Genomic DNA, 21,568 nt, shown 5'->3' on the forward strand with positions numbered 1-21,568 from the left:
AGGGGAGCGTAGGACGAGGGAGGAGACCTGGCCCGGGGCGGGCGGCCGGCCCCGGCCGCGCCCCGTTGCCCCCTCCCCCGTCCCGGCGCCGGCACAAAGGGCCGCGGAGGGGAAGAAAGAGCCCGGAGGAACCTTTTTTGGCAGGACGGGCTCGGAGCAACTCGAGTCCCCGGGGCGGGGGAGGGGAAGACCACCGGCCGGGGCCGGGCTTCCCGCGGCCGCGGGAGGGGACTGCGCCGGAGGGGCGGGGAGCGGGCCGGGCGGCGGCGCAGGGCCGGGGCCTGCGGCGAGGCCTCCTGGGGGGCGGAGGCCGCCTGCCTGGCGTTCATCAGCATGCAGCGCGCCGCCGCCTCCCATCCCCCGCCCTGTTGCCAGGCAACGGCACAAAGGGAGAGCCTTGTGGTAGGCCGCGCCGCCTCGCCCGCGCCGCGCAGGGCCATCGGGCAGCCTCGGAGCCTACGCGGGGTGCCCGGGTGCGTACCTCCTCTTGCTTCCCCCGCCCCGCCAGGCGCGGTGACGGCAGCGGCGGGAGCGGGGAGGCGCTCTCCGTCCCGGACCGCCAGCACAAAGGCGCCCGTGCAGGCCCGGCGAGAGGCGGTGCGCCCAGACGCTGCAAAATGGGAACGGCCCCATCGGAAGCCCATCTGGCTCACCTTGACGTCGAAGGAAGACTTCGGGAAGGGGGCAGCCCGTCAGGATTGTGACCTGGCAAGCTCCTGAAGGCTCTAACCCAACTGCAGCCACCACCGCGGCGTCTTGGGGGCATGGCCAGCTGGAGCTGGGGAGCGTGAGTCAGAAGCTACCAGTGCCCATAGTGACTGCTGGAGGTGCAGAAACCGAGGCTGGTTGTACCAGCAAGACACCGAGCACCACACGGCCGTGTCTGTCTGGTGGCTAAATAACAGATTTTGTATGCACACAGGCAAGGGTTTGTGTTGTTCTCTCAGAGTCTTTAATCACAAAACATTCCATCAGTAGGACCTTTCAGGGAGCAGGCTGGATCGTGGAGTCATTAGGGTTGTAAAAGTCCAACCTTTATTTAACTCTAGCAAGTCTGGTGCTAAATCATGTCCTTCAGCACCACATCTCTGCATCTTGAACACTTCCAGAGATGAGGATTCAGCCATCTTCACGGGGGACATGTTCCAGTGTTGGGAGAACCTTTCCAGTCAAGAATTTTCTTCTGATACCTAATCTAAACCTTCCCTTTTGCAACTAGAGGCCATCACGAGGCATACCCAGGCCCACTAGCATGGGTTGATGAAAGGCAGGTCCTGCTTGATGAAGCCAATCTCTTTCTATGACAAAGTGACCCGCTTGGTGGATGAGGGAAAGGCTGTGGGTGTTGTGTACCTGGACTTCAGTAAAGCCTTCAACACAGTTCTCCATAGCATCCTCTTGGACAAACTGGCTGCCTGTGGTCTGGACAGGCAAACTGCTGGATCACAACCTGTCTGGCTGACCCCAAAGAGTGGTGGGGAATAGAGTTAAATCCAGTTGGTGACCAGTCACCAGTGGTGCTCCCCAAGGCTCGGTATTGGGGCCAGTTCTATTGAACATCTTTATCAAAGACCTTGATGAGGGGATCGAGGTACCCTCAGTAAGTTTGCTGATGACACTAAGCTGGGAAGGAATGTTGATCTGCTGGAGGTGAGGAAGGCTCTGCAGAGGAGCCTGGGTAGGCTGGATGGGTTTAGGCCAACTGTATGACATTCAACAAGGCCAAGTGCTGGGTCCTGCACTTGGGTCACAAAAACCGCATGCAATGCTACAGGCTTGGGGAAGAGTGGCTGGAAAGTTGCTTTGGCAGGCAGGAACCTGGGGGTGTTGGCTGGCCATTCACTGCATATGAGCCATCAGTGTGCTCAGGTGGCCAAGAAAGCCACCAGCCTCCTTGGTATCAGCAATAGGATGACCAGCAGGACCAGGGAAGTGATTGTGCCCCTGTACTCAGCACTGGTGGGGCTACACCTTGAGTACTGGATTCATTTTTGGGGGCCTCACTACAAGAAAGACATTGGAATGCTTGAGTGGGTCCAGAGGAGGGCAATGACACTGGTGAGGGATCTTGAACATAAGTCCTATGAGGAGTGGCTGAGTGAACGGGGATTGTTCAGCCTGGAGAAGGGGCAGAGGGGAAACCTCATTGCCTACAGCTCCCTGAAAGGAGGTTGTTGGGAGATGGGGACAGGCCATTTTTCCTGGGTAACACGTGATAGGATGAGAGCAAATGGACTGAAGAGACAGCAGGGAAGGTTGGATTGGATATTGGAAACAATTTTTGCCAAAAGGAGCATAGGGCACTGGAACAGGCTGCCCAGGGAGGTGGTGGAGTCACTGTCCATGGAGGTGTTTAAAAGACACCTGGATGAGGTACTTAGGGACATAGCCTAACAGTTGTGTACAGGAAGAAGTTAGGTTGTGATTGCACTTGATGATACTAAGGTCTTTTGTAAACAGGCCATTCTATGATTTCCTCTCCTATCACTTGTTAATAGGGAGAAGAGTCCAACCTCAAAACCTGCCCTGCTCACCCATCACACTGCTCACAGAAGCTCTGCATCTAACATAAGGCCAAGGAGGTGTGTGGCTGGGACAGGCAGGTGTGTGGCTGGGACAGGCAGCAGTGAGGTGTGTGGCTGAGACACAGGCAGTAAGGTGTGTGGCTGGGACAGGCCAAGCCCCGCGCTGCCTGCCCTGCACAGCTGCCTTTGCAGGGGATGTGGCTGCGAGGGGCTGCAGGGGGCAGCACGGTTGGGCATCCGGGCCAGGAAAATGGAGTAGTATTTCCAGGGCAGTGCCTGGACTACAGCTCCCAAAAGGCAGCTGCTGGCTGGCCACCGTGGGCCCCTTTGTCTGTCTCCCAGCCCCTGGACTGCAGACCCCAGGTTGTGGACCCCCAGCAGCCAGCCTCGCCCACTGTAGCAGTGTCCTCCTCAGCTGCTGATCCTCGGTGTGGCCAGCAGCAGCCTCCCACGTGCTGTGCAGCCTCTCCAGGGATATATCCACCTGAGGGCACGAGGCCTGGAGCTGGATGTGCTGCTGGCTTCTCAGTGCAGCTCTGAGTTTGGGCTGAGACCGATGCCACAGCCACGCTGCTGCTGTGAGGCTGAGTGGGAGGCTTCAGGTAGAGCATGGGTGAGAGATGGACTGCAGCTGGGACACAAACTGTTCATCACCACCAAGATTTGTTCTGTATTCACTGGTGATGCCCTAGGAACCTGTCTCTGCCCTTACATTCTCCCCATCCCACCCCAAATCTCTTCTCTGTTCTGAGCAGGTGTGCCATGCCTTTGTCTCACTCCTTTTCCTCAGCTGTTTTGTACAGAAGCAGCAGTGAAGGGCCTGTGTTTTAACACCTTGTCTTCTGATTTTCAGGACTACATCAGCACACAGTCAAGGGGGCTTGGGACATGCTGAGCAAACTTAGTCTTTATTCTTGTCCTTGCTCATCGTGAAACACAGAGAGAAAGACCTGAGGGTGTTGATTGACAGCCACCTGAAGATGAGGAAGTGTGTGCCCAGGTGGCCAAGAAAGCCACCAGCATCCTGGCCTGGATCAGCAATGCTGTGACCAGCAGGGCCAAGGCAGTGATTGTCCCCCACTATTTAGCACTGGTGAAGGCCTCACCTTGAGTACTGGGTTCAGTTTTGGGGCCCTCACTCCAAGGACATTGAGGTGCTGGAGCAGGTCCAGAGAAGGCCAAGGAAGCTGGTGAAGGGTCTGGAGAAGAGATCTGCTAAGGAGCAACTGGGGTTGTTCAGTCTGGAGGAAAGGAGAGACTTCATTGCTCTCTACAGCTTCCTGAGAGGTTGGAGCAAGGTGGGTGTGGGTCTCTTTCATCCTAGTAGCAAGTGGAAGGATGAGAGGAAATGGCCTCAAGATGCAGCAGGGGAAGTTTAGGTTGGACATTAGAAGAAACTTCTTTCCTGAAAAGATTCATCAAAGACTGGAACAAACTCCCTAGGAAAGTTGAAACCCCATGCCTGGAGGTGTTTAAGCAAGGCAGAGGTGTGGTGTTGCAGCGCATGCTTTAGCACCAGGCTTCACTGAGTTGGAGAATGGTTGGACTCTATGACCTTAAAGGTCTTTTCCAGCTGAAAATGATTCCATGACAGTGTGGCTCAAGCCACAGTCTGAAAACTTTCTGTAGTGAAGTGGTGCAGGAGGTTTGCAGGAACTGAGTGTACCCAAGAGGGGCTGCAGCCATGAACCATTGTTGTGCATCATAGCTTGGGTTGAGTTACTGCCGGTGGCACGCCTTGGCCTCCCACGCTCACTGGAGCCTATCCAGAATAAGGCTGCTGAGCAGCCTCTGGGGTGTGCTGGCACTCAGCCTGGTGGGACACTGACTGCAGCAGAGGCTGCTGTGTGTCCCTGGCAAAGTCGATGGAGCTGAGACAGACACCCCCCTACCCCTCTGTTCACTGCAAGCCCATTTTGGGTGAGAAGGGTTAGCTTTTTCTCTTCCAAAAACTTGTAGTTCCAGTGTAGCATCTCTTGAGTGCAGTGGCCTGTGGCCCACCCTGAGGTCTTCCTTCAGTGGAGGGCATGAATGAAAACCACACACAGCAGGTTTTTGTGTGACTAGGTTTGGTGGAGAGGCTGGCAGCAATTCCCACCTGCCTTACCCTTGGCCTTCCTCGTTTGGGTGGCTGACCGAGCAACCCAGCTGTAGGACAAGGCTGTGAAAGGAGGTGGGGGCACCTGGGCCTTTTCTTTCTCTTGCTGGTCCCCTCTACTTCTTGCAATTACCTTTTTGCTTGAGCTTCTCCTGCTTTGATGGCAAAATGTCCCCATTTCCCAAATGCTGGCATGTGGAGAGAAACATCAGGCCAAGGCAGGCAGCTGAGGTGTGAAATACATTTTAATTGAGTTCAGGGATCTGTAGTTCATCTGTTGCTCAGCTGAGCATGGGCTGTCCAGAAGGTGAAGCAGACATTATAGGTGGAGAAGAAGGTGAAGCAGTGCAAGAGGGAAGGGAACAGAGAGAAAAAGATCACAAGAAGCAAATGAAATAGCATGGGTTTGTGTAGGGATGTGTTTCAATACATCGCCCCACAGTCCTGTGTGCTGACCTGGGGACTGATAACACACACAGAGCCCCCTCCCCAGCGAGGGGCAGCGGTGGGCTTGGATGCTAAACTGCTGGCAAGCACGGCCCAACACAGCACGGCACTGGGAGTGCAGGAGGGGACAGTCGGGTCCCACCAGGGCTCAGTGCAAACACGTCTAGGGGCAGAGGGATGCCACAGGCCGGTACACAGACACCTACACACATGCACGAGGAGGGTGAGCCACTGGCCACACTCAGCTGGCCACAGCTGCAGAGCCAAACACAGCCTCTGATGCACACCCACCAGGGAAGCACCCTGGGAGCAGGCTCCCCACGGCTGAGGGGCAGACAGTGGCCCAGGCACGGCCTGCACAGGAACCAAAGGGACAGCAAGGCCTAGATCCAGAACCGCTCAGGAGCCCAAAGCAAGGGACAGGCTGTGGGCCTCGCTGTCATCCTTCGCCTGGGGACACCTAGCTGGGGATGCTTGTACTCAAGGGGGTCTGAGGTATGAGGAGGACTGCGTGATGGAGGAGAGAGAAAGAGCAAAAAAGGGGGCAGTGGAGGGAAGGGAGCTTCAGAGTCTGTGAAGTGGAAAAGAGCAGCAGGATGGCTGTGCTTTGGGAACAACGTTCAAAGAACACTTGGGTTGCGGAAGTTGTGTCCGGCAAAGCGTGCTTCATCGCCAAGCTCTTCCTCAATCCTGCAGGACACAGAGAGAGAGACAGCACACTCAGGCCCGTCCTGCGAGGGAGCATTGAAGGCACCAGGGCACTGGAGAGGCAGTGTATCAGCAGGAAACTGGCATGGGCAGGAGAAGCTGCTGTGCTTGTAGGGCTGCACCCTCACATAAAGGAGAAGGAAAGGAGACTGCTCCAGAGGTCTCCCCAAGATCCTGCTGTCATCTTTGTGCACTGTCTTAATAACATTTCCCTTGCAAGCACTGCCTACCCTTGGGCTTTCAGATTCTCCCACCTCAATGAGTCACTCCCTCCTCTGTTCTGTGCCCCCATCCCTCAAGCCCCTTACCTCATGAGCTGGTTGTACTTAGCCAGGCGTTCAGACCTGCAGGGAGCACCCGTCTTGATCTGTGAAGCATTCCCGAAACAGACACTGTGAGACACCATCCTGAATTGCACCACAGCGGGGCAGAGGACTCTGCCCTCATGCTCCCTCACTTCCCTGGGGCTCACCTACCTGCCCAGTGCACAGTCCTACAACCAAGTCAGCAATGAAGGTGTCTTCGGTCTCCCCAGACCGGTGGCTTACCATCACCCCCCAGCCATTCTCCTGGGCCAACTTGCAGCTGCAAGGAGCGAGAAACTCGGTCAGTAGCTCCCAGTCCTACAACCACCACCTGCAGACATCCTCTGCTCCCACCCTCAGCCATCCTACACTCTGGTGGAGACAAAAGTCTCTTCATGCAGTGGGTAGTTGTTCATTGCCAGCCCTTTCACAGGACAAGGAGGGCTGCACTTACGCCTGAATGGCCTCTGTGACAGACCCGATCTGGTTGACTTTGAGCAGGAGGCAGTTGCAGGCCTTCTCTTCAACAGCTCGCTCGATGCGCTTGGGGTTTGTCACTGTCAGGTCATCTCCCACTATCTGGATTCCCACATTGGCTGTGAACTTGGACCAGGCCTCCCAGTCATCTTGGTCAAAGGGATCCTCAATGGAGACCACTGAAAGGACAACAGAAAAGATACGAGTGGAGTCCACCTACCTTCCCACCCTCAACCCATGGAGGGGATGCCTATTAAAAGTGCCCTCCAGTGCTGGGTGCAGCAGCTCACCTGGGTAATCACGTACAAAGCTTTGGTAGAGGTCTCCCAGCTCATCTGCAGAGATGTAGCGGCTTGGGTCATCTGGGGACTTGAAGTCCAGGTCGTATTTGCCATCGCGGTAGAACTCGGAGGCTGCCACATCCATGCCGATGACGATCTTGTCTGTGTAGCCTGCCTTGTCGATGGCTTCCTTCAGCAGCTCCAGAGCTAGGAGGAGGAAAGTTGCAGGCAGGAGAGTCAGCTCAGGCAGAGTTCTGTCTTTTGGTGAGAACCTGCCCAGGAAGGGTCCTGAGAGCACCTGAGAGCCTGACAGTGCAGTAGGAGAGAGCCCAGAACATTGGAACCGTGCAGGCCACCTCCAAAGGGATGAGGAGAAATTGAAACACAACCTCACAGCCCAGAGGCAAGTCATGGGGAGGCCTTGGAAAGGAGTGCACACACATGGAGGGTTTATATGGAGAGGCTGTAACGTATCAAGGCCACCCCAAGGACAAGGAGCATAGAAACCACTTCCTAACACAGGAGGTCAGTGACACTGAGGCAACATCTTTTGAACCAGTCTTTGGGGAGTGTTGTGAGCTGGGCTTAGGAAGCCACAGCATTGAAGGCAGGGGCCATCCTCTGCAAGGCTCTCACCTTCACTGTTTTCCAATATGTTGGGGGCAAAGCCTCCCTCATCCCCCACATTGGTAGCATCTTTGCCATACTTGTCCTTGATGACGCTCTTGAGGTTGTGGTAGACTTCAGCCCCGATGCGCATGGCGTCGCGGAAGCTTTCAGCCCCCACGGGCAGGATCATGAACTCCTGCATGGCCAGTTTGTTGCCTGCATGGGAACCTCCATTGATCACATTGAATGCCTGAAAGAGTCCAGAAGAGCATCTGAGCTGAAGGAACCAGTCTTGGCACCACCCTAGGAGAGGTACATCCCATGGGGTAACGGTAACACATCAGCCACAACGCATCACACCAAGGGCACATAAGCCTGGGGTCTCCCTTCCAACAGCAGCTCAAAGCAAATGGTTGGAGAGGACTCTCCCACCCATTTTCCTCTCTGAGATCCTCCCAGCCATGGGTGCTTATCTGTATGTGTTTATCAGCCTCCATCAGTGTCTCTTCAAAGACCTTTTTACTTGACACAGAAAAATTGAGCATCCACAACCCCCACTGTAAAGGAGTTTCACAGGGCAGCTGCCCTTGGTGTGAAGATCCATAGGCACTTGCTTTGGAATTGTGCCCACAGGCTTCACGTGATGACCTCTGATCCTCAGTCAACCCCCACCCCATCCTCAGGGCCCCCTTTTCCATACTGAAAACTGGCACATCTCAGGCCTTGGTTTGCTTCCTCGATGAGTGCAGTGCCCTCAGCTGATGTGTCAGCCCTGTGTCCCTTCCTTCTCTACCTCCCGACACATCCTTTAAGTTTCTGAAGGGGGTGTCAAGGACAGAGGGGTCTTACTGGCACGGGGAGGATGAGGTCAGAGTTGCCAGCCAGGTCAGCGATGTGGCGGTACAGGGGGACCTCCTTCTCTGCAGCTCCCGCCTTGCACACCGCCAGCGACACTCCCAGGATGGCGTTGGCACCAAACTTGGCTGTGGGGAAGCCCAAGGAGGAATTAAGGCTGCTCAAGCAGCAAGCTCCTGCCCACAGATGCTCTTGGCAGCACAGCCTTGAGCTCACCACAGCTCTAAGTGTCCCCTGCCCTAGCCCTGGAGCCTTCTGCGGCTCTTCTGTCTCTCCTTATGCCCCAGGCCAAGAAAAGAGGAATGACTTACATTTGTTCTCTGTGCCGTCCATCTCAAGCATCAGGTTGTCTATCTTCTCTTGATCCACAACAGAGAGGCCCTGCAAGAGAGAAACAGCTCCTAAGGAGGGGAGGCTGAGAAGGGCTGTTGGCTCTGCTCTGCAAGAAAGGAGGCATTAATGGAGAAGCTGGGGCTACAGAGACCTCTTTAGCTTGTGGAGGAACACACACACACAAAGCTCTGGCAGCTTGTGCCTCGGTGCATTGGCAAGGTAGTGACAGTGGCGGTGTTGCTGCAGACCAGTGCAGATATGCCCACACTGGAGAGGAGAGCAGCTGCATCCCAGACAAGATCATGCGTTTCTGGGGACACAGGACTGTCCTGGGGATTTACTCAGCCTTTTGGCAGCTTCTGGGGAGCTTTGTGATGCTGTGGCCACACAGAAGCTAGGCAGACCAACAGGACAAGCAAGCAAAGGTAGTCTAAATGGAGCTGTCCCCAGGAGCAAGGTGGAGAGCAGGACTGAGGCAAACACAGGCTGCCCTCCACCAGGCCAGTTATTTTTCAGAGCTGAAGAGAGCTGGGCCCCAGGCTGCACAGGGTTAACGTGTGGCTTCAGGTCAGCTTTTCTCCCAGCAGGCTCCAGGTCTTCAGGTGTAAGCAAGTTGCAGAGGTGACACCACCGCCCTGCACGGCTGTGCTGGAAGGCTGCCAGACCTTTCGTGGCATGGTCATTGCTCATCACACCATGAATGCTGGGTGGGACAAACAAGCATGAGGCCACAGACATGTGGATGAGGTTCAGTGCTTGAGGAGGAGAGCATCTGAAAGAGGGAGAGAGCTCTACAGGGAGCTTCAGGAGCACTAGTGAGGTGGTGCAGAAGCTGCAGAGGACCAGGCAGTGCTAAATCCTTTCCACTCAGAGAAAAGATTGCTGTGGACACATCCAGGCATGGGGAGCAGGAGGGATGTGCCCAGATTCCCAGGGAGCATCACTGTGTCTGTTATCCAAGTGGGATGAGGAAAGGCAGAAATGGAGATCTGAGAGCAGAGACTGACCAAAGAAAGTGTAGGACAAAGGAGATCAAAGAGAAATCCTTACAGAGCCCACGAGAGCTGGGGCGACAGTGCTGTTGATGTGATCCACGGCCTGCAGGACCCCTAGAGAAGGGAAGAGACAAAGAAAAAGAGAGAGAGAGAGACAGAGAGAGAGAGTGAGGCCAAGAGGAGAGTGGAGGGAGGGAGAGGACCAATAGAGACTAAGAGAGTGAGACAGCGAGGGAAGATCAGGGCCTGATCTTTCAATGTGTGCTAGGCCTGTGCCCCTGCGGTTCTCCTGAGGGCAGTGGGACACATCCACATCACAGCAGAGGATGAGTGGTACCCTCTGGCACAGCCCTATGCACAGGCAGCCCTGGGGGCAGGGTGCAGAGCAGGCATCTCCCCACCTTTTCCCAGGAAGCGTGACTTGTCGTTGTCTCGCAGCTCCAGCGCCTCGTAGATGCCAGTGGACGCGCCGCTGGGCACCGCCGCTCGGAACATACCTGGGAAGCAACAGAGCACAGCTGGGGGACACACAGAGAGAGGAGGGGAGGGGAAGGCCTCCTGCCACTGCTTCTGTCCCACTCCTGAGAGAAATCGTGTGCCAATCACTTGTGCAAATGGATGGTCCCACTGGCTGTCCACTCGTGGCTGGTCTTACCAGGTGGAGCAGCTCCTGGAGGTGAGCACCAGGGCTGCAGAAATAAAAGCACCCAGGGGGTTCAGAGCGGGAAATCTGGATTTCTGGTACCCAGAGGTGCACAGCATTCCCAGAACTATGGACAGCAGGTGGAAGTCTGGCTCCTCAGCCTTCCTCCTGGTTCAGAGGCAGCCTGATGCCCCAGCCACCAGTGACTGCCTTCCCCTCAGACTGGGGCTGGATTTCTGCCCCAGTGCAGGAGGAGACTGGCAGTGTGTCTGCTTTGGCCCCTCACCACTTCTCACCCCTCAGTCCACCTAGTTTTGGGCCCAGTGCAGATGCAGCTTTGCCTACACAGGGATCCTGGGGGCAAACATTTCTCTGCCTCTTCAGAATGGCTGTGGATGTGCTTCCAAACTCGTGCTGCGTCCTAGGAGCACATCTGCAGGAGAACACTAAGGGGATAGGGCAACTAATTAAATGTATTTATGTTAAGGAAATTTTCCATCCTTGTTCCTAGCAGGCACACATCTCAAGTCAGGTACAGGCCAGCCAGCTGCCTCCTTGTGATCTGCCCACCATGTGTGCAGATTTGCTAAGTACACTCAGAAGCAGAGCTACGAGCCAAGCTTTGGGCTCTGCCCCTTTCTGTGGCTCTCTGCCTGCCAGGGGTTTGCTGGAGAAAGCCCCTCTGTGCTCTTGGCAGAGTATGCCACCAGTTCTGCCAGGGTAGGTGAGACTCCCCTTCCATCTCTTGTCCTCATCTGCATACCTTTGTGTGTGTACAAGTCCACCTCAACCGTGGGGTTCCCACGAGAGTCCAGGATCTCACGGGCATGGATCCTTTCAACAGCCATGGTGAGTCTGTGAAGAGGACAGGACAGGACAGGACAGGACAGATTCAGTTCTGAGAACAGGGTGTAGTGCTCATCTGTCTGAGGTCTACACCAACACTGGCAGAGAGAAGAGAGCTCAAGGAAGAGCAGCCTTAGGAGATGGAGCTAAAACTGCTGTCTCAAGGACATGCAGAAACTGCTGTTAAACCCAGATTGTGGGAATCAACCCCTGTTTTGTCCAGGAACTGGTTACCTGTTTGAGTTTATCCTGCTCCTCTGCCGCAGGTAGGTAACAAACTGGGATCCTTCTCTCTGTACCACAGCTGAGCACTGCCCCTTCTCATGACTCCTGATAGAGCCCAGGTGGCAGACACAGGAAGGGTACCAACAGCATCCATGGGTGGTGGAATGTGAGGGATCAGCTGGTGCAGCCAGGAGGCATCCCTGTCCCCAGCATCAAGGACAGGGGAGCCAGTTCCCAGCATCTCCCTTCCCTTTGCTGGGGGAGAGGATGAGCCCTGCCAGGACTGTCAGTGAGCATCTGCTGTGTCCATACTCAGCAGGCAAAAAGCCAGCTGAGTGGTAGCTGCCTGGGGCAGAGCCAAGCAGGGCAGGAGGGTGCTGGACCCTGAGCCCCTCTCCAGTCTGGCTCCCCTGCATCCCCAGCCCATGGCTGAGCACCCATCTCAGCTTTCCCTTCCCTGCAGTGAGGCTTTGGGTCTGGCTGTGCTGTGGTGAGGGCAGCACAGAGAAGGCAAGCAGCCCGAGAAGCCATCTTGCTGAAAGCTGCCGTGCCTCAGACATGGCAGAAAGGGCTCTGAACTGAGGGGGAGACGAGGGGGACTGGCCATGGCTGAAGACAGGAACTGGGCCCAGCTCCCCACCCTTTGCTTCTCTCCTGAGACTGGGAAGCAGATGAGACCAGGAAGCGCCTCTGCTATCCAACAGAGACAAGAGGAAGGTGAGCACACCTGGCATTTTGGGGCACCTTATTAAACCTGAAGTGGAAAACAAGCTGGTGGGTGCGGATGGCTGTTTGAAAGAGCTTCTCTTGCTGGTTTGCTCCCTAGGAGGGGTCCAAAACAACTGATTCCCCCCTCCCCCAGCCACGGGGCTCTGCGATGGCAGAGAGCTGCATCTCCACTTGTGACTCTGATTCTGTGCAGAGAGGCAGCAGCAGCAAGGTGCACGGCACGCCCACCCTCCCCAGCATTTCCTCCTCCTGCTCCCACAGATGATTCATTCAACCCTCAGCAGGGCTGGACCCAGGCAAGGCTCAGTGCAGAAGCCAGGCCGGGGGGGGCGCATGGGGAAACAGACATTTTGGCCCAGGCACAAGCATGCCACGGTGCCTGTGAGCAGCTGGCAGAGGTGTGGGCAGCGCAGAGGCTCAGCACGCGTGTGGGGTGCTGCAGATGGTGTGGCACAGCACTGCGGGCAGCTAAGCAGCAGGCTGGGGGAGGCTGGCTTGGCTCTCGACTCCGCTGCCTCGGGTGGGCGGGAAGCACACACCGGGTGCGAGGGGACCACGCTGGGCGGAGTTCCAGCGAGAGCCTTAGTCAGTGACACCAAGGCACCCTGGAGCCTGCGCAGGGCCCTCCAGTGTGTCCACCGGGGCTGGGATCCCCCATCAGCCGCTCTGGCAGCGCTCCTCAGGCCATCTGGCACACGCCGTGGGAACTTCCTTCAGAGCTGTGCCCGCGCAGCTGGGAGCTTCCTTTGCAGGAGTGCCCTGGCCATGCCCCAACAGCCTCCATGGGGGAGAGAAGAACAGGACCCCATGAAAGTGACCTTTGACAGCAAGACCCGTGCCAGGTGCATTGCCTGTGCGGTCATGTTGTCCACATACACCTGCCCCTGCTCAGGCCATCTCTGAGGAAACCAATTACCAGCCCAAATCCAGCCTTGCTTGCCCCATCCCAGTGTTTGAGTTCTTCTCCCTTCCAGTCCATTAAACTCTTTTCTTCACTTGTGTTGCTGCCCCACATCCCCCCTGCATCTGCCCTTCTTTGAACAGTGCAAAGAACCACCCTGAAATCCCTGGCATCGGTTGCACTGTCCTGAAAGGAGGTCAGAGGCGGATAAGCTGGGATAAGGGATTGGGATGGAGCCACAGCCGGGAGCCCGTACACCATGGTGAAGAGAGGAAGAGGAGCCAGGCTGGAGGTTGGGCAGCCTTCCTTGAGCAGCAGCTGGGCAGGGCACCCCGGGACACCGGCACTGCTGCAGTGCCTTCCTGTGGGCACTGCTTTGTGGCAGTGTGTGTTGCCAGGGCATCTTCTCTCTGGAGTAGGTGCTGCGGCCATTGCCCCTCCCCGCCAAGCAGGCCAGCACGGCAAAGACCTTTCCCCAGAGCCACCAGCACCAGTCCTGTGCATTGCTGCCTTGCCCCCCGGGTGGCACTGCTCCCAGGAAGCCCGCACTGCTGCAGTGTCGTGGTTGGTGCAGCTACTGCTTGCCTGACTGTCACCTCCTCTCCCTGCTGCCCTTCTTCCCCCCCGCTGTGTGCTGTGGGGGAGGGAGGCAGATTGCTCTCCCTGGGATCCGGCTGAGCGCCTGTGTTTATGTCAACACCTCGAAGGTCGGCGGGGGGGCTGGTCTGTGCCGAGGCTGGATCCTTTCTCCAGCAGCCAAACTGAGCTTTACCTCCTCCCCACTAGCACCTCCCTCCCCCAGGTAAGGCTCCCTCCCGCAGCACCTCCCGGCAATGCCCTTGGCAGTACCACCTATCCTTGCTGGCTGCCCCCCCTCCTGAAACTCCCTGGGTTCAGCTGAAATGATGCTTGCCGGGGAGAGGGAGGGAGTACCCGAAATTAAAATGTGAAAGAAAAGTGAGAAAGGTGGGAATGAGGAAAAAGCGGTGGGAGGAGCAGGTGGAGGAAGTGAGGGGAGTTGCGTTGTTGATGCCGCTCACCGTGGTCCTTTCTCCGCAAGAGACCCCAAAGTGCGGGGGGGGAGGTTTGGAGGGCACAGGGTGGGAAACAGAAACACGCATGCTGCGAAAGGGAGGTGCTGGCCGTGGGGACACTTACCTTCCTAGGGCGGGGGTGAACGAGAGATTGAGAAAGTGCTGGCAGAGAGGAGAGAGGACGAAGCAGAGGAGGGATGCAGGACCTCAAGGGGAGATGATGTGTCCTCTAAGCCAACGGCAGCGGCAGCAGCAGGATGGAGACGCCCCTGATAGGGCCGGGACAGCAGCATGTGACCCAGAGCTGCGATGAGTCAGGATTCAGCAACGCTTTGCAAACAGCACGTAGGGGATGGAGAGAGAAAGAGAGAGAGACAGACCGGGGACAGACACAGCAAGCGAGGGTGAGAGAGCCAAGCAATAGCCGTGGGTGTGCAGGATAAACAATTCCAGTCGCTCCAGGCTCATTAATAAATTTAATTCAAATCAGACAATCCTGTCGGATTTGGGGGAGCCATAAACCAAAGCACAGCACCTGTAACTCTCCTCCCCTTTCCCCTCTTGGATCACATGGGGATAGAGCACATCAATACTGTGACAGCAGGACTGCAGTACCTCAGGTCAGCGCCCAGGACTGGGGTGGGTAGCCCTGCTCATTTCTCCAGGAGTGAGATGAGGTGAGGATAGCTCTGGTACCTACAGCTCTCACTTTCTCAGCTGCACAACTGGGGGAGGCATCTTCAAATCCTGACCAGCTCTGGGAGCAGCTGCTAAATACAGAGGTCACTGGAGGGACCCTTCCCTCTCCTGAAGAAGGAAAGAGGAAGAAGTTAAATGCCTCCATGTCTGACTTCTTCTCCCCTTTCACTTCTGGTGTGCTGATGAATGGCAGTAAGGCAGGGGGGTGGAACTAGATGGGTCCCTTCCAACCCAAACCATCCCACGAATCCATGAGTCTATGAGGTGTGATGCTGGCCGGCACAATCAGGTTGCAAAGCCCAGCCCCTCTGAGCTTCCTCTGCCCTCAGGACTGACCTCCTTCAGCCTTCTCCTTGTGTGAGCTAGAGGAGGAGAGGCTTGATCGGCAGGTTTGATACTCACTTCTGTCTGTTCCCCCAGCCCAGCTGTTCTCACCTTTTCTTTCTCCTGCCTTTCCTGACGGATCCTGGCTGCCTCTTGGTGCTCCTCTTGCTCAAACAACTCCTTGTCGAGGCGCTGCAGGTGTGGCAGCGTGACCAGAACCTCCAGCCGGTAACTGGGTCCTGTGGAGCATGGATTGTCCGTCAGCACCAGCGCCTGCAGCATGGGCAGCACCTGCAGTTTTGCCACCTCCTGAAGGCTGCCGATCCTGTTATTCCTAACAAGAGGAAGCACAGAGAGCAGGGGAGACACATGCAAGAGAGTGAGAGCTCTTTGGAACAGCAAGTTGACAAGACAGACAAAGCAAAATTTAGCAGCATGGCAGACTGCAGACCTTAGACCACAGGTCTCCGTGACCTAAAATCCAGGTCGCTCAAGGCCTCATCCAGCCTGGCCTTCAACACCTCCAGGGAAGGGGCATCCACAACCACCCTGGGCAACCTGTTCCAGTGTCTCACCACCCTCACTGGAAAGAGTTTCTTCCTGATCTCCAGTCTCAATCTGCCCTCCTCAAGCTTAAATCCATTCCCCCTCATCCTGTCACTCCAAGCCCTTGTCAAAAGTCCCTCCCCAGCTCTCCTGTAGCCTTCAGGCATTGGAAGGCTGTTCTGAGGTCTCCATGGAGCCATCTCTTCTCCAGGCTGAACAGCCCTAACTCTCTCAGCCTGTCCCCATAGGGGAGGTTCTCTAGTCCTCTGATCATCTTGCTGGCCTTCTCTAGACCTGCTCCAGCAGATCCACATCCCTCTGACGCTGGAGGCACCAGAACTGGACACAGCTGAATTTATAGGACTTACACTCCTGGACAGCTAAGTGATGAACACCAGCTAAAGATGGTAAAGATCAACCTGTTCCCATCAGGCCTTCAACTTCCAAAAGACCCAGAAAATCCTAAAGATGTCAGTGGGAGTACAGCCCAGTGAAGGATCTCTGGTCCCAACACAGAGCAGGGAGGACCCACCGTAGATTCAGGTACTGCAGGCACTTCATGCTGCTGCAGAATCCATCCAGGCTTTCCAGACTGTTGTCACGCAGGTGCAGAGTTGTAAGCTGCTCAAGTCTCTCAAGGCCTTCAAGGCTCTTAATGGTGTTCTGAGCCTGAGCAGCAGGGAGGCAGGAAGAGAGAAGGAAAGAGGGGTCACACAGGAGAGGGATCAACAGTTATTCCTGGCTTCTAGAGCTCTGTCAGACTTCCTCCACTCCTAACATGGCTTTCTCTGAAGCTAGATCAGGTTGTTCAGGGTCTTGACCAAACTGATTCTAAGCATTCAGACTCAAGGACCAAGAGTCTGAAGAACAAGTGTTCTCTGTAGGAGAACTGAGGCAAACCCACCCCAGGTGAATACTGCCAGCACAGCACCTCCTTCCACTGCAGCAACAACTCAGAGTCCCCAGGGCCTCAGAGAGCAGCAGTGTGGGGGAGAAGCATGGACCTGAGCCTGAAACAAGGGTATTTAAAGGATAAATAATCAGCCCCTCTCAGTCACACAGTCCATGCATTCCAGGGACCTTCCAGTATCAGTTGCTTCTCTTGTGGGGGACATCTACCACCAAGATGTCTGTTCTTCTACTCCTCCAGTAGAAGCAGCAGGCTGTGTGTTCCTGAGAGAGGTTGCAAGGGGGTTGTTGGCTGGTTTAACGTTGAGCTTTTGCAGGTGTACTTGTTGTTACCCTTCCACAGGTGCACCCTCTTGCCACGGTCTGACAATCACGCAGCAGGAGGAATGTGTCCTATCAGCTCAAAGGCCCCCAGCGATGAATTTCATTCCCTTCACTGCACTGAGAACTGGGAGCCAGGGAATTACAAAGCTCTGAATTTCAGTTTCATAGGATTCAGGGCGGAGAAGACCACTAGAGGTCTCCCGGCCACGCCGGGGCTCCCAGCGGGGCGAGCAATCTCCAATCAGGCCACTCCCGGTATTTGCCAGCCAAGCGTGGAGCTTCCCTGGCAACTACGACCTCCCCACCGCGTTCTGCAGCCTGCAGCTGGGCAGGGCTTCACTGTGGTTGTGGCTTCGAGCTGCAGTCCCTAAGGACACAGACACCTGAAGGGGAAACGCGGAGGGAGGAGCCACTGCTCCCTGCTCCTTATGGGTAGCCGGGCAGTGGCCAATGCCTGAAACTAATCAAAGGGGCACAGGCTGAACTGGGAGGATAGGAGGACTGTAATGGAAACTGGACAAGTAAAAGCCTGGAGCAGTTGGGCCAAGGAAAGAGGGTAACATGAGGACAAAAAGAGGGAAATCAGAGATTTAGCACAGGCCACGTGAAGCGATTTAACAGTCAGGAAGGATTAGGACACTGTACCTCAGAGGACATCAGGAGCTGGTGTGGGGGACAGGGTGAGGGGGAGCTCACTGATCACTGCTTTGTAAAATGAACAGTGACCTCCCATCACTCTCACCTTCTCCATTACTTCAGTGTGAATGGTTTTAGTTGCTCTGTCCATGAAATCACTAACAGGACAATGCAGGATGGATTTTTGTTCAGGGGGTTGTGTCCCCCCAGAATCAAATAACCTCCCACATGACACCCTTTATCAAATGACATCATCACCTTACCTTAGCTGCCAGTTCTTCACACAGATGTGATGCCACCACTGCTGATGGAAACCTGCTATGTTCTGTTCTCCATGCTTCCCTATCCCCTTCCTGCATGCCTGGCCTTGCCCTGGCTCGCCTTTGTCACCACTGTTGCACAACAGGCAGGAACTAAGCCAGCCCCAGTGACAGCAGTGACCCTCAAACCCACACCCATGGCACGCAGCTAGCTAGTAGGTATAACTTGGTTAAAGCTCAGTTTCATCTAGATGCAGTTCTGTCATGCATTAACCAAATTTGCTTTGGTTCCTTTAAACTGTACCCTTTGTCTTGAACCTTGTCCTCAAGGTGCCAGCTGCATCTGCCCATGGCTCCAGTCACACCAAAATCTTTGTACTGAAAGCAAAGCACTGCTGGGGGAGACTCCCCTCCAAAATGAGCAGATGAACATGGGAGACAAATTCAGGCCCCAAAGGTTCCTGAGAAATGAGTCAATTGTTCCTGTTTTAATAATGAATGATGACAGCCACAAAGATGATCAGAGGGCTGGAGAACCTCCCCTATGGAGACAGGCTGTGGGAGTTGGGGCTGTTCAGCCTGGAGAAGAGAAGGCTCCAGGGAGAACTTAGAGCAGCTTTCCAGTAGCTGAAGGGGCTACAAGAAAGCTGGGAAGGGACTTTTAACAAAGGCTTGTAGTGATAGGATGAGAGGGAATAGACTGAAGCTTGTGGAGGGCAGACTGAAACTGGAGATTGGGAAGAAATTCTTTACAGTGAGGATGGAACAGGTTCCCCAGGGAGGTTGTGGAGGTGTTCAAGGCCAGGTTGGATGAGGCCTTGAGCAACCTGGTCTAGTGGGAGGTGTCCCTGCCCATGGCAGGGGGGTTGGAATTGGATGATCCTCAGGGTCCCTTCCAACCTAAGCAATTCTGTGATTCTGTGATGCCTTGCAGTATTTGTCCATTTCATATGTGCAGCTCTGAAACCCCTCAGTCATGCCAGGAATCTTCCTGACATGTAGGTGCTGTTTGCTTCCCTCCAAATCATTCAAGTGAGGGGGTTTACCTCCAAGTTCTGTATTGTATCTATCCAGTGTATCTAGACTAAAGCCACTTCATCTCTTCTTCCAGCACCTCTCATCCAAAAACCTGTTTTCCACCAGGAAATTGCAAGCAATCTCAGCAAGTAACCTCCTCAGTGTTTTCTGTCAGGGAGGCTTGATAAAAAGAAGCCTTACAGCTTTTCAAAGCCTTTTTCATCTTTAATTGTTTTTCAGGAGGTGGTGACTCAGGACACCACTCCAGTCTCTGCAAGCTGTAGCACTGTGTGATGCATGGGACTGAGCCAGACACACTTTCTGTGTCTCTGGGAGTAAATGTTCCCTAAAGCAATCGGCTATGGCACTAGGAAATTGCTTCTCCTATCTTACTTTCACTGAGGTGTTTAATCAGTTCCCCTGTTTTTGGCAGCTGAAGCTGTGAATCATGTAATTGTGCTGGGTTTAAACCTGTGTTTCATTAGGCCCATCAGAGAAGAGAAAGAAGCATCCCCTCCCCGTCACGCAGAGCAAACCTGGCACTCTCCCCACTGACCTCTTGGGCACGCACCAAATGCGTGCAAGAATACTGCTCCTGCAGGAGGCCAGGAGAAAACAGCCTGACCAGCTGAACACTGCCAGCTCCTCCTCTGCAGAGGAATTGCTGGACAATGGCTGCTTCCTTCACATCATCTGGGCAGACAGCATAGAAGGAGCTACCACAAAGGAGTGGATTTGTTTTGGAGGAGCTCTCTGAAATCTGTTTCTCTTCATCCGAGAAGATGGAACTGAACTGGCTAGCAGAAAAAATACGCTGCTTTGAAGGGGGCAGCCTCCTCCCTCCTCACACTGCCTGGCGGTGCCAGGCTCTGCAGCAGCTCTGTCCCACTCTCCAAGCTAGCTATACCCTTTACCAAATAGAGGTTCTTCAGCTTGGGAAGATTGAGCCCTGCTGTGCTCTCTAGGACATTTCCTCGCAGCTCCAGGATTTGCAGGTTGAACAGCTGGCCATGACTCAAGCCCAGTGTTGACTGGATTCTATTTCCTGAGTGGCAGAGGAGGAAGAGACAATGAGAGAGTTAATCCCATCCAAAGTAAGTGTCCTATGTGCACAAGGATGAAGAAAGTGGTCTGTATCACCTTTCAGGCTGAGGTTGGTTAGGCGAGGGTGAGTGATGCCCTCCACATCCTTGATGCGGTTCTGGCCAAAGCTGATGAACTGGAGGTAGGGCAGCTCCTTCAGACAGGGACTGGTGAGCAGATTCCCATCCACCTTCAGCCAGAGCAGATTGGTCAGGCTGCTCAGTGGAGACAAATCTTGCAGCTTGTTCTCTGACAAATCCACATACTGCAGGTGTATGAAGCATTTGAGGAGGCTGATGTCTGTCAGGTCCCTGTGGGAGGGAGGACGCTAACAAAACATCTCGCTTACTTCCCTCCGATACCAGCTTGCAGTTTGCTCCTCACCACTACTGGAGGGAAGGTATCCTCCCCTCCCACTTCCCTGCTGTTCTAGGAAGCATTGCTGGAGAGCAGGAGGAAATAAGCAGGTGACAGAGCGAGCCTGAATAGTCTGTAAACAAGGCTGAATGTTAAGATGGGACCTGCTTTCCTGACACAGGCAGTACTTACTCCCATGGGACCCTGCCTGTCAGAAGACAGCAGAACAAGAGTAGGAGAAGGTAAATCTAGGGAGTGGGTCCAGTAGACACTAGTGGCAACAACTAGGGCTGCGTGGAAGGACTTTGCTAGTGGGGACAAAGCTGCTGAAAGACACACTCTGACTGAGGCCTGTTCATTAGCTTCAGGGCTGTGCAGGGGTGCTGATGGGGCCGAGGCTGCAAACCACTTCCAGGCCGTTGTGGCACATGCCTTAAATGTTAGCACTTCAGAGGAGAGAGATTTAATGGATAATTCTCCAAGTGGCTGTGGGGAGGTCCCCTGAGGACACCACAGTCCAGAGGGAAGCACAGGCTCCTGCCAATTTAGGGGGACACTGACGTTCCCACCAGTGCATCTGGACATGGTGGAGGCAGTCCTCTGCTCAGGGCTGAGGATGGCAAAGCTGTGCTGAGGCTCAGCCTGGAAGCGTCCACCACAGCCGGTCAGCAGCGGTCTCAGCGCGGGGCTGCTCCCCGGGGGCTGCTCCCCGGGGGCTGCTCCCCGGGGGCTGCTCCCCCCCCCGGGGGCTGCTCCCTGGGGGCTGCTCCCCGGGGCGGAGCTGCCGCACTCCCGGGGCAGGTTCCGCACACTCACTTCTGTCGGGCTTCACATTTCACGAAGGCGTGAGCCAGGCCGTTGCTGGTCTTGCAGAGGAGGGAGAGGCCTTCCCTCAGGACCTCCTCTGTCAGGGGAGACGGGGCCAGCTCCTGGGAGAGAAAACGAGAAGCGAGCACAGTGCCAGTGCCGGCCTCACCACGGCCAGAGGGTACTGGGCCCCCTCCCTCACCTGGGCTTCCTCCTCCCCTTCCCTCAGCGCCTCCTGCTCTCCCTTCTCCTCTCCTTCCTCCTGAAGGCTGTTCTCGTCCCCTTCCAGCTCCTCGTCCTCCATCCTCACAGGCCCCGCTTCCCACCCCGGTGAGGGAGCTCCGGCAGTGCCGGCGGTAGCCTGCCCAGGCGTGGCGAGCGGCGGCGCCTGGCCCCGGGAGAGGCGGCCCCGGCCCCGCTGCCACGGCAACCGCGCTGGCCTCCCGCAGCGCTGTGCCGCGGCCGCCCTGGCCTCAGCCTCCGCGCGTTCCCCCTCGCCTCCCCTAGCCCAGCCCCTCCTGCTGCCTCAGGCAGGGCAAAGGAGCTCCACAGCCCGCTCAGCCCTGGGGAAATCCCTCCCCAAAAAGCCTCCTGT

The 21,568-nt window shown here is 55.6% G+C and overlaps 2 protein-coding genes across 2 annotated transcripts; both read right to left on the reverse strand.

The window, feature by feature from the left end:
* Nucleotides 1-4,850: 4,850 nt before the first annotated feature.
* Nucleotides 4,851-14,293, reverse strand: ENO2 (enolase 2). Its single transcript, XM_009899615.2, has 12 exons — nt 14,136-14,293; nt 11,040-11,131; nt 10,035-10,130; nt 9,689-9,747; nt 8,617-8,686; nt 8,300-8,433; nt 7,478-7,700; nt 6,851-7,048; nt 6,538-6,739; nt 6,255-6,363; nt 6,087-6,145; nt 4,851-5,760 (listed from the first exon to the last, which is right to left on the reverse strand). The coding sequence occupies exons 2-12, from the start codon at nt 11,122-11,124 to the stop codon at nt 5,691-5,693; spliced, it is 1,305 nt and encodes a 434-aa protein (XP_009897917.1). The 5' UTR covers nt 11,125-11,131; nt 14,136-14,293; the 3' UTR covers nt 4,851-5,690.
* LRRC23 (leucine rich repeat containing 23) lies at nt 13,175-21,339 on the reverse strand. The gene is made up of 7 exons (XM_009899670.2): nt 21,176-21,339; nt 20,983-21,095; nt 19,867-20,120; nt 19,641-19,771; nt 16,113-16,249; nt 15,113-15,368; nt 13,175-13,189 (listed from the first exon to the last, which is right to left on the reverse strand). Exons 1-7 carry the CDS (start codon nt 21,275-21,277, stop codon nt 13,175-13,177), a joined length of 1,008 nt encoding a protein of 335 aa, XP_009897972.2. The 5' UTR covers nt 21,278-21,339.
* Between the last annotated feature and the right edge of the window lie 229 nt (nt 21,340-21,568).

This window comes from Dryobates pubescens, chromosome 15, assembly GCF_014839835.1.
Source record: "Dryobates pubescens isolate bDryPub1 chromosome 15, bDryPub1.pri, whole genome shotgun sequence".
Lineage (NCBI taxonomy): Eukaryota > Metazoa > Chordata > Aves > Piciformes > Picidae > Dryobates > Dryobates pubescens.

Bases quoted from the DNA above. Each gene is read 5' to 3' on its own strand.
- ENO2 (XM_009899615.2), bottom strand. From the start codon at position 11,124: ATGGCTGTTGAAAGGATCCATGCCCGTGAGATCCTGGACTCTCGTGGG. The intron at 8,687-9,688 runs GTAAGGATTTCT...TCTCTCTTGCAG, and splicing joins CCCCAGCTCTCGTGGGCTCT to GGCCTCTCTGTTGTGGATCA. The intron at 5,761-6,086 runs GTAAGGGGCTTG...TGTGTCCTGCAG, and splicing joins AAGTACAACCAGCTCATGAG to GATTGAGGAAGAGCTTGGCG.
- LRRC23 (XM_009899670.2), bottom strand. From the start codon at position 21,277: ATGGAGGACGAGGAGCTGGAAGGGGACGAGAACAGCCTTCAGGAGGAA. The intron at 16,250-19,640 runs GTAAAGGGTATA...CCTGCTGCTCAG, and splicing joins AGCTGAAGAACCTCTATTTG to GCTCAGAACACCATTAAGAG. The intron at 15,369-16,112 runs GTGGGTCCTCCC...TCCTCTTGTTAG, and splicing joins CTGCAGTACCTGAATCTACG to GAATAACAGGATCGGCAGCC.